The 11,673-nt window shown below is 39.8% G+C and overlaps 3 protein-coding genes across 3 annotated transcripts; 2 read left to right on the top strand and 1 right to left on the bottom strand.

Annotated features, from left to right (window-relative positions):
• Nucleotides 1–4,753: 4,753 nt before the first annotated feature.
• Nucleotides 4,754–5,308, bottom strand: LOC115956761. The gene has a single exon (XM_031075059.1). The coding sequence runs from the start codon at nt 5,306–5,308 to the stop codon at nt 4,754–4,756; it is 555 nt and encodes a 184-aa protein (XP_030930919.1).
• Nucleotides 5,309–7,573: 2,265 nt separating this feature from the next.
• On the top strand, nt 7,574–8,323 carry LOC115956762. The gene has a single exon (XM_031075060.1). It carries the CDS (start codon nt 7,574–7,576, stop codon nt 8,321–8,323), a length of 750 nt encoding a protein of 249 aa, XP_030930920.1.
• Nucleotides 8,324–9,675: 1,352 nt separating this feature from the next.
• LOC115956763 lies at nt 9,676–10,989 on the top strand. The gene is made up of 2 exons (XM_031075061.1): nt 9,676–9,796; nt 9,890–10,989. Exons 1-2 carry the CDS (start codon nt 9,676–9,678, stop codon nt 10,987–10,989), a joined length of 1,221 nt encoding a protein of 406 aa, XP_030930921.1.
• Nucleotides 10,990–11,673: the final 684 nt, after the last annotated feature.

An 11,673-nucleotide genomic window follows, 5' to 3' on the forward strand; every position in this document is an offset into this window, starting at 1 on the left:
TGTAGTTCCGCCCCTAGTGGATGGTAACCCTCAAAGAGTTTTTTCGCTTTAGGGTTTTCTCTTCGTATTCGCATCATATGTGTTTTTTACTTTTTGCATTTATTTATATTTACAGTAACAATTAAACATAAACATAAACATATCGTGCAAGAATAATAAAAGTCAATTTTACTTAATATCTGTTAGAGCACTCATAGTAAAGATGTCAAAAAATATAGCTTTTAACAACCTAAAAAGCACCACCACGCATTCTTGGTACGGTGGTCACTCTACAAGTATAAATGCTTGTAAGGTGTGAGGAGTAAGAGCCGGGGTTCAAGTCTCTAAGAGGGAGCTTCATACACATAAACACTGAGATTAGATGAGAGTAGAAATTATATCTAAAAAAAAAGACCCTAAAAAGCTACTTTTATCTATTTTTACAACTCATTTTTAAATACATCCAACATCAAAACTTCTATTTTAACATATAATACATTAAAATAATATAAACAATACAATAAAATAACATATCAACCCAATAAATAACAGTCACAACTACCACCACAACCACCAAATCCACACCCAAAATCAACCACCACCACCACCACTATAGCCACCAATCCACAATACCCACACCCAAAATCAACCACCACCACCACTACTAGAACCACCAATCTTCAAGACTCACACCTAAAATCAACCACCCCCACCACTAGACCCACCAAGCCACAAGACCCACATTCAAAATGAACCACCACCACCACAAGAACCACCAATCTACAAGACCCACACCCAAAATCAACCACCACCAAAGTTTAATCTCCAAGAGAGAAAATCAAAGGAAGACAAAGATGAGGAAGCTTTAGTTGCAAGGTGGTTTGGCCAAAGAAAAAAAGCAAAAGAATCATTAATATTTAATGTAATAAGTGGATCCCAAACGAACCCTAAATACCATTTTTATCCTTATATTAAAAATTATATAAATATTATGTAAATACTATACCATAAAATTACATATTTCGTTCATTTCCATTTACTTTTATAAACTCCCCAACACACTAGAAAAAATACATTATATTTCATCCATTCTATATTCCATTTTGTTACCTTCTTTTATGATTTACCAATTCTATTCTATAAAAACTCAAAATCATAGTGATAGAGAACAAAGCTCAAGATCTTATCATGACTTAAAAGTTCATATTTACGAGGTAAGATGTGCCCAAAAAAAGTTTCATTTGAATGATGTAAACATAAAATATTTTAACCAAACATATAATAAATATATACACACACAACACACACACACACACACACACACATGCACATGATCAAAGAAGTTGCAAAAGGAAGCCTGAGAAACAAGTCAACCTGTTAAACCAAAGTAATTAAAAAAAAAAGGATCCGAACCTAAAATTTTTTGGACCTATAGGAAAAACAAGTCAACCTGTACCCAAATTGAAATGTTTGGTTAGATCAGATCAACTCACAACCTAACCCGACCTGTTTTTAGAGAAGGGAAAATTTTTAATTAAATAAAAAAAAAAATTGTTGCTTTTTATATTATTTGAAGGTAATATGCAAATTTTGATGATTTCTCTTGGTGGAAAGAAAATTACAATTGGTTTTCTAAGCTCTCTTTAGTGGCAATCAATCTCTTAAGCATTCACATAACTGTGGTTGCTTATAAATCAACTTTTAGAACCAAAAGTAAAATTCATACACATTATCTATCTTTTCTTTTTCTTGAGAATGTGAAAATTTTGATATGAACCCGAAGTTGGTTATATGGATTTAAGGGTAGTATTTAAAACATTTATAGATTTTTCATAGTTATAAAATTTTAATTTTTGACTCATTTTTATCGTATTAAACTTTTTTATTTGTAGATGAAAATACTAACAAAATTACTCATCAACTTGAGGTTCAATTCTCAAGTATGAATATTTCCACGAATGAATCTACTACTAATATTGAATATAGAGTAGATTGAAGTGCAATTCATATAAAAGATTTACTTATTTTTCTTGATCTAAAATGTTATGTTTTATCCTTAAAACTTTATTTGTTTTGTTGTTATTTTATATGCAAGAGGTGCACCTTAAGAGATTGATTACTTGGTATGGTCCATAATATTTAGTAATGTTTTTCACTGTTTTGTTGTAATGATAAGATTTGTGAACTTTGGATTGTGTAAACTTAAGAATTTATGTATTATGTATTATTTATTTTTTGTTATTTTTTCTCTTATTTTAATTGAAATAAAGAAAAAAATTATTTTTATTTTTATTATGTGAAAAAATACGGGTCAACCTAATTGATCCAAGTCAATTTGCAACCCATTTAAGATGACTTGTTTCTAATGCAAACCTGATCAACCCGACCCATTTACCAGGTCTAAAATTTGGCTTGGATTTTTACTCTTAAAATTCTGAGAAAATCTATGGACACAACTTTTGCCTCAAGTCAATTGTAGTCGACGGTAAGTAATAGAAAAGAAGTTATGAGTCTATATGAAAGTGGTAGACAATTACTCACAATCGAGGACATTAGAGTTATGGTCGTCAAAGAACTTTGAAGTATTTAATGAACCCAAAATAAGTTAATTTAAAAATGTGACCAATCCTTTAAAAATATAAAAATAAAAAAGACCAATCAAGAGTTCTTTAAATTTATCTCTAAAAAAAGAGTGCTTTAAATTTTCTATCATTTACCTAAAAGAAAGAGTTAAATTAAGTAAAATAAATTGGGATTTAATTATCTGAATTAGTATAATATTTTTTTTTTTGGTCAAATAAGGGAATCGATGTTGAATCACTCTTAATATTAAAAGGAAATTCATTAGTATCTTGACATGTTTGTATTCTTATTTTAATCGAGATTTAAACTCTAAATCTCTTATCCGATGATAAGAGTTTTTATTAGTCGAACTAATTAGAATCCAATTAGAGTTTCGTACAAATTTAAGTGTATACTAAATTTCTATCCCCTTAAAAGGTGTTGACTAAAACGTTAGTGCAGAAGACCACTTGGAACCCTTTTTTTTTTTTTTTGGGAGAAGAAGACCACTTGGAACTTGGTGTTGAAAAAGTGTTTTCCATACCCAACGACGAAAAAAAGGTTAGCAGGCCTGTTCTAAGTAATCACCGGAGGTTGCAGGCCTGTTCTGAGTTCTGACCAATAATAGACAGTTTGCAGGCCTGAAGAGATTCTGGGATTGGCGGGGTTTCAACTCGTGGAATTCCAGCCCATCTTTTCTTATTGGGGTGGCCCATCAACATCACTTTGGCTGAGTAGTTGTTGACAAACTCTTAAAGGATCACATCAAGGAACGGAAACAGAAACACCACAAAATGGAATCATATCAAGAGATGTAATTGTCAAAGACAAATCAAGGAATAAAATTCAAAGGAGGATATACTATTACATATCTTCAATAACTTCGGCTGTCATGGAAAAATTCAACATTGCTATAAAAGGAGGATAGATTATGGGTTAAGATACATTGTATACATATTAGTCAATGTATGAAAATGTTTGTTAGGTAAAACCTATATTTTAGTAGGCAAGGTTCCAACCGATGTCCTCAACTCGATGGAATAAGATAACGAAATGGTATGATTTGATTGTTCCATTTGTCATATATGACAAGCTTAAGTGTTACTTTATTGACGTATCATCACAATATAAACATAAGGACTTTCAATCAAAACGAACCCTTAAACGTTGGGGAGTAAAATTAAAATGACCCCAAACTTTTTGGATATATTTTGCACTTTAATCTCTTTTTTTCTTTTTCTTTTTTTCTTTTTTAAATTTGATTGAACACTATACGTTTCTGTTGAAAACATCTAAGATGTCAGTTGAATTATAAGGCTCTTAATTGAAATATATTCATTTTCAAGGAAAATAAATAGGTTACAGCTTAAGGGCATCAATGGGCCTTCAAGAGTTGCGAGAGACTATTTGTTGTTACATTTCATTAATTTTGATATCAAAAGTAGGCATTTACAACAAACGTTTCATCCATAGGCGGAGGGAGTGAGAGCCATGGCACCACCTTGATTTTCCAAAAATGCCCCTCCCCTCTATTTAATGTTAAAATTTTAAAATATTGAGTAAACTTTTGGTGATGGCCCCTTTTCATTTTTATTTTTTTTTTAAGTATATATGCTCTTTAATTTATTGTTGTCTCCTTTATTTTCCTTTTAATATTGACTTTTTTTGTCATATATAAGTCATTAATTTTAGGAGCATTTACAGTATAAGTAAATTAAATATATAAATAAATCTCTTTAGTAAAAGATTTATGTTTTTTTCCAAAATAAATTGATAAGCTTTTTTTTTTGGGGGGGGGGGGGGGGGTAAAGAAGTCATACACATTTATATAGACTTAAATCTCCTAGTACAATGACATATTCGGCTTGGCCCTCTTGAGGAAATTTCCAGACTCTGCCACTAGTTTCATCTAAGCATAACTAAGAAAGCTCTTGGCCAAACCAAAGTTGTAATTTAACTAATACAAACATCTTATTGATACAATTGAAATGAAAAAACAAAAGGCATGTTGAGAATTTTGAAAGAATTTATCCCTCTACATAAATAGATTAAAAAAATGCTCATATTTCTATTATTTTAATAATTTAATAGTTATAATGGAAGAAAGAAAATTTTGAACTCTGGATGCTTTCATTAAAAACATTATAAGATATCATCTAGTTAAGCTACAAAAATCTTGACATAAAATAAGTATAAAAACAACAAGAATTAGTTATATCTTGAGTTTGGACTCACATATGGCCACACTTTTCTTAGATAATACAAAAACAGTTATATTACAACTATTATAAAGGGTAGCAGGGCGCTTGAAGATGTTCATCACAATCACTATCCCAGACATAAGGGCTGTTGAAGTCAAATTCAAGGTCCCAGCTGCAACATCAATCCAAAAATGGGGATCCTGCATTAACCTAACAGGCATAATTGCCACAGGAGATGTCATGTTACGTTTCTTGTGTGGTGGCACATATATGTCCATAATTGGAGCTTCCCCTACAACTTTCCCACGAAAAGTGACAGAAGAGGTGGTGTTTTTGTACCTGAAGACTCCATAGTTTGGGTTCTCAATTGTAATAATCGAGTCTAATGTGATATTATGTGTTGGATTCAAGAAGGATGAAACTTCAATGTTGGAGCCAGGGTAGAGGGTGATTATGGGGTCTCTAGGCTTGAAGATGGTAAAGGCTAAGGTTAAGATGACAATGACAATGATAACTATGAAAATTGATGTTACTCCACAGCATAGTTTCTTCTTGCCAACACCCATGTTCTCAGATTAACAATACACTTGAAGAGATTTTGCCCAAGAGAAATTTTAGAAGATGATGCAGAGTCCAATTAAGATGGATATGGGATATATAGTGAAGCTGATGTTAGAAAAGGCTGGTATTTAAAATAATATTAGCTGTTGAAGGAAACGGGGAAGTTATGGCAATCTTATTAAATTTAATTGATTTCCCTTCCGTCTAGTACATTGTATCTTGAATGCTAATTATGATTTATTATGACCCGAGAGAGAAACATTAATTTTAATTTACATTTTGAGGTTTTGGCTGGAATTTTTGAATGTACAAAAAAAAAGAAAATGTTAAAGATATTAGTAATTTTAGTATTAAATGTTTAGAAATTGTCATGACAATGAGTGTAATTTACGTGGCATCCATCAAGAATGTAATAAAAATAATAACTTTCTCAATCTTATAAATCAAAAGCTTCTTTTTTCTCTTTACAAATCAAGTCTTGTTCGTATAGAATCAAAATTCCTAAATAAGGCATAATAAACTTCTTCTTTTTTAAAATATAGCTTTCTTTTTTTAAAGAAAGTGACTTTTTTTTTTTTTTCTTAAAAAGAAGAAACACTGAAATTTTATTCAACACCGTTGCCTAGCCAATTTTAACTTTCTAACTAAATATATATAAATTATGTAGGGGTAAAATTTCCAAAGTCAACAATGGGTCTTGGGCCCCGCACGGAGCCCAACCACGACCCAAAGGGAAAGCTCATGGCCCAATCCTGTTGAGCCCAGTTTGTTTTAAAAGACGTCCGAGGAGGAATGTCTCCTCAGACACACAAATATAGGCCCAATGTGCGCCCCTTCCACAGTGAAGAACCATCCCAGACAAGCGTGGGTAGTAGGATGAGACTCACACAACAGGAAAGAGGAAAATGTAAGACGTCCAAGGAGAAGCCACAACTGCCGCATTAAATGCAAGGAAGTTACTTTTTCAGCCGCATTAATGTGGAGAAGACAAGCGAACAGTGTTACATTGGCCAGTGCAACTCACAGAAAGATAAGGTGGATATCTGATGGGACAGGCACTCAAGTGAAGGTCCAGATGGTTAACAAGTGTAAGGTCCTTATCAATTGAAGGAGGCTATATAAGAGAAGGAGATCCCCATGCAGAAGGGATTGGAGAATTTAGAAAAAAGAGAAAGAGAAAAGTTAAAGAATTCTGTAGTCTGTAACCAGAGCAAGAGGTGTCCTTATACGTCTCCTCGGACCGGTATCCTATGAACTTAAATGGAATATTCTCACGTTCAGACTGTTGCATGGCATACAACTAACTGACATTCACTTCGTCTAGCCTTAGTTCTGTAACCCGCTCTCTACAAATTCATTGTTTAGGGACTTTTGGGCCAGAACCACTTACTTGCTGGGCCTGGGCCCCAAAAACCGCCCCTACCATTGGCGCCGTCTGTGGGAAAAACTTGTGTCTCAACAAGTGAAACAGTAAGAAATGGAAGGATTAGGTCCGCGTCAAACCGAACGTGCAGATTCCCAACGGCAGGACAATTTTTTTGAATCTCGAACGAGAGAAGGACCAAGATAATCAACGAGAGGGCAGTGTGAACACCTCTCACACGAGTAGAAGCCGCTCAAAAGGGAAATATCATGCATCCCATAAGCAAAACAATCGAAAGGCTCTACAGCAAGAGATTGATGATTTGAAGAAGAAGTTGCGCCAAGCGCAGCGAAAACGTCCTTCACCCGACTTAGACACTAGCAGTGATGAGGATAACGAATATAGGCGAAGATCAAGAACCCCTCTGAGCGAGACTTTTTCCTATGAGGAAGAGCGACCTCGCAAACGCAGCCACAAAAGCCCATCTTACCAAGGCCTGGCCAACGATACCATGAGCAAGGCCCTGGATCGCATCTCCCAGTCGCCGTTCACGCGTAGAATAGAGAGGGCAGTGCTTCCTCGGCGGTTCCATCAACCAACGTTTGCCATATACAATGGTCGGACTGACCCAATAGAGCATGTAAGCCAATTCAATCAGAGGATGGCCGTCCACTTCAGGGATGAGGCGTTAATATGTAAGGTGTTTCTGTCCAGCTTGGGACCCATGGCGATGAGATGGTTTGATGCCCTCCAGCCGAATTCCATAGATTCCTTTAAACAGTTGACACAAGCTTTTGGTTCCCGCTTCATCACCAGCACTAGAGTCCCTCGGCCCCTCGATTCCCTCCTATCCTTGTCCATGCGGGAAGGAGAGACGCTGAAGGCCTACTCGGACAGGTACTGGGAAATGTATAATGAGATAGAAGGAAATTACGACGACGTCGCCATTAGTACATTCAAAAGGGGCTTGCCGATAGAACATGGCTTAAGAAAGTCCCTCACTGGGAAGCCAGTCACTAGCGTGCGCCAACTCATGGACAGAATTGACAAGTACAAAAGGGTCGAAGAGGACCAGCAGATGAGGAAGGGTAAAGCGAAGGTTGTCCCTCAGGAGAGGAGGGACTTCAGGTCGGACCGCTTTAATAGCAGTAACAAGCTGAGAAGAGACTATGCGGAACAGTCCGGACCTACTGGGGCTCAGGCAATCCATGCTGTGTTCCGAGAACCATTGCACAAGATCCTAGAGAAGGTAAAGTGCGAACCTTTCTTTCAGTGGCCGAACAGGATGGCAGGTGACCCCTCAAAACGTAATCAGAATCTGTATTGCGCGTACCACCAGGAGCCAGGTCACACCACCGATGATTGTAGGAATCTGAAAAACCATTTGGACCGGCTTGTCCGAGAAGGGAAGTTGAGGCATCTGTTGCACCGCCCTGAAGGATGGCAGGAACAGTCAAATATCGAAACTAGACAAGGCACATTGAGGCCGCCCATTGGCACAATAAATGTCATTCTTGCCGCACCTGGAAGGACCGGTTCCAACTCTTTTAGAGTAATGTCAGTGGGCAGGTACCCGACTGAGCCGGACAAAAGGGAATCCAAGAGAGCCAGAGTGAGTGCCACGCCCTTAATTGGGTTCTCGAAGGAGGACAAGTAAGGAACCCTTCAACCCCATGATGATGCCCTAGTCATCACGCTCAGAATTGGAGGTTACGACGTGAAAAGGGTGTTAGTTGATCAAGGCAGCGCCGTGGAGGTAATGTACCCTGATTTGTATAAGGGGTTGAACTTGAAGCCAGAAGACCTGTCGCCATACGATTCCCCTCTGGTCAGCTTTGAAGGAAAAATCGTCACCCCGAAAGGCATGATTAGGCTGCCTGTGCAAACAGACTCAAACGTGGTAGAGGTGAACTTCATTGTCGTAGATGCGTACTCCCCCTACACAGCTATCGTGGCCCGGCCGTGACTTCATGCACTAGGGGCTGTGCCATCAACCTTGCACCAAAAAGTGAAGTATCCGTCAGGAGGTCAAGTTAAAGAAATAATAGGGAACCAAGGAATGGCTAGGCAATGCATGGTGTTGGCAATCTCACGACGACCAAATAGTGAACCTTCCACTTCAGCCGAGAACGGCTTATAGCAATCAATGACCCCGGTCCCAACTGTGGGTAGTGGAGGACCAGCCATGGAGGTGAGCTGTGAGGAGCTGAAGAAAGTACTCGTCGGGTCAGACCCTGAGAGGTTTTTCAGATCGGCTCAGAATTACCACCACAGGAGAAGTTAACACTAATTGATTTTCTTCGACGGAATGCGGACGTATTCACCTGGGATCCCTATGAGGCCCCCGGGGTTGACTCAGATCTCATATGCCATCACCTTAATGTTAACCCGACTATAACGCCTAAGAAGCAACCTCCTCGGCGGCCGTCAAAAGAACATGTAGACGCTGTGAGAGAAGAGGTCTCAAAATTGAAGAAAGTTGGGGCTATCAAGGAAGTATTCTACTCCGAATGGTTAGCCAACACAGTTGTGGTAAAAAAGAAGAGCGGGAAATGGTGGGTCTGCGTAGACTTCACGGACTTAAACAAGGCCTGCCCGAAGGATCCTTTCCCAATGCCACGGATAGACCGATTGGTAGATGTGACTGTCGGACACCCCCGAATGAGTTTTTTGGACGCCTTCCAGGGCTACCATCAAATATCCTTGGCTGCCGAAGACCAAGAAAAAACTGCTTTTGTCACCCCAGTTGGAAACTATCATTATAAGGTGATGCCCTTCAGCTTGAAGAATGCCGGGTCGACCTATCAAAGGATGATGACTAGGATGTTTGAACAGCAAATGGGTAAGAGCGTTGAAGTGTATATAGATGACATGTTAGTAAAGAGCAAATTGGTGGCCAACCACATCAGAGACCTCGGCGAAGTCTTTCAAATTCTGAGAAAGTACAAACTACGATTGAACGCATCCAAATGTTCATTTGGGGTGGGATCAGGAAAATTCTTAGGCTATATGGCGACCTACAGAGGAATAGAAGTTAACCCTGACCAAATAAGAGCCATTCATAGCCTGCAGCCTCCTCGAAATCCCAAAGAGGTCCAGAAGCTTACCGGCATGATAGCTGCTTTAAACCGTTTCATCTCCTGCTCAGCGGACAGATGCAGACCTTTCTTCCTCCTATTGCACAAGTGAAAGGTCTTCGAGTGGACTGAGGAGTGTGCTTTAGCTTTCCAACAGCTCAAGGAATACCTCGACCGACCACCGATTATTTCCAGTCCCGATGCCAACGAGGTGTTGTTTGCCTACATCGCAGTAGCCTCTCATGCAGTGAGCTTAGTGCTAATCCGAGAAGACAACGGCACGCAGGGACCCGTGTATTACGTGAGCAAATCGTTGCAGGAGGCAGAGACTCGGTATCTCCCCCTCGAAAAAGCTATCTTGGCCGTCGTACAAGCCATGCGGAAGCTCCCCCACTATTTTCAGGCACATACAGTAGTTATGCTAACTCAACTTCCGTTGAAATCCGTCATCCGCAGCGCCGATTACACAGGTAGAATTGCAAAGTGGGGAATGATCCTGGGCGCCTTCGACATTAGATACATGCCTCACACCGCCATAAAAGGTCAGGTCCTCGCCGATCTAGTAGCTGAATTTACGGAGCCCACCCTAGAAGGAATGGAAGTGTCGAGATCACCAAGCGTTGGTGAGAAACTGATCAGCACAGTTTCTCAGCATGAACACAATTGGTGGAAAGCACACATCGATGGTGCAGCAAACCAAAGGGGCTCAGGGGTGGGGCTCGTTCTAGTCTCTCCCGAAGGGATAACCATAGAAAAGTCGTTGAGGCTCGGATTCTCAGCCACGAATAACGAAGCCGAGTACGAGGCACTATTGGAAGGGATGTCAATGATCCGGAAATTGGGTGGAAAATTCGTAAATATGTTCTCGGATTCGAGACTCATCGTGGGACAAGTAAATGGGGAGTTGAAGACGAAGGATGAAAGAATGCAAGATTACCTGGCCCGAGCTAAACACCTGCAGACCCATTTCTATCACTTCTGTTTAACTTACGTACCCAGGAGTGGGAACACCCATGCTGATTCTCTTGCAACGCTGGCCACCTCCTCGGCTCAGCCCCTTCCGCGGGTTATTTTAGTTGAAGATATCTGCCGCCCAACAACAGAGAAGGCCAACGAAATTCGGGTACACAACGTCGGGGCAGGACCTAGCTGGATGGACCCTCTGGTGCTATTCTTAAAGCACGACACCTTGCTAGACGATAAGGTTGAGGCCGACAAAATCAAGAGGAAAGCTTCTCGATTCTAGCTGTCCGAGGACTCCAAACTTTACCGACGCTCGTTCTCAGGGCCATACCTGCTGTGTGTGCACCCAGAGGCTACAGAACTCATCCTGGAGGAGTTACATGAAGGGATTTGTGGAAGCCATACGGGGGGTAGGTCCCTATCCTACAAGGCCATGACGCTGGGTTACTGGTGGCTGAGCATGCATAAAGAGGCTCTGGAATATGTGAAGAGGTGCGACCAGTGCCAAAGGTTCGCCCCGAACATACACCAGTCGGGCGGAGAACTTAACCCGCTGTCCAGCCCTTGGCCATTCGCACAATGGGGCCTAGACATACTAGGACCATTCCCCAAAGCGGCAGGGAACAAGAAATTTCTTCTCGTCAGCACCGATTACTTCACAAAGTGGGTCGAAGCTGAGGCGCTGGCAAACATTAGGGACGTCGATGTCAAGAAGTTTGTTTGGAAAAATATTATCACTAGGTTCGGGACCCCGCACACCTTGATCTCGGACAACAGCCTCTAGTTTGACAGCAAAACCTTCAGAAAATACTGTAATGAGCTGGGAATTATCAATCGATACTCCACATCGGCCTACCCACAGGGTAATGGACAGGCGGAAGCCATCAATAAAACCATAGTGAATGGGCTGAAAAAGAGGTTGGACGATGCGAAAGGGAGATGGGTTGAAGAGTTAGCCCACGTTTTG

The sequence above is a fragment of the Quercus lobata genome, chromosome 8, assembly GCF_001633185.2.
Source record: "Quercus lobata isolate SW786 chromosome 8, ValleyOak3.0 Primary Assembly, whole genome shotgun sequence".
Classification (NCBI taxonomy): domain Eukaryota; kingdom Viridiplantae; phylum Streptophyta; class Magnoliopsida; order Fagales; family Fagaceae; genus Quercus; species Quercus lobata.

Bases quoted from the DNA above. Each gene is read 5' to 3' on its own strand.
- LOC115956761 (XM_031075059.1), bottom strand. From the start codon at position 5,308: ATGGGTGTTGGCAAGAAGAAACTATGCTGTGGAGTAACATCAATTTTC.
- LOC115956762 (XM_031075060.1), top strand. From the start codon at position 7,574: ATGTATAATGAGATAGAAGGAAATTACGACGACGTCGCCATTAGTACA.
- LOC115956763 (XM_031075061.1), top strand. From the start codon at position 9,676: ATGGCGACCTACAGAGGAATAGAAGTTAACCCTGACCAAATAAGAGCC. The intron at 9,797-9,889 runs GTTTCATCTCCT...AGTGTGCTTTAG, and splicing joins CATGATAGCTGCTTTAAACC to CTTTCCAACAGCTCAAGGAA.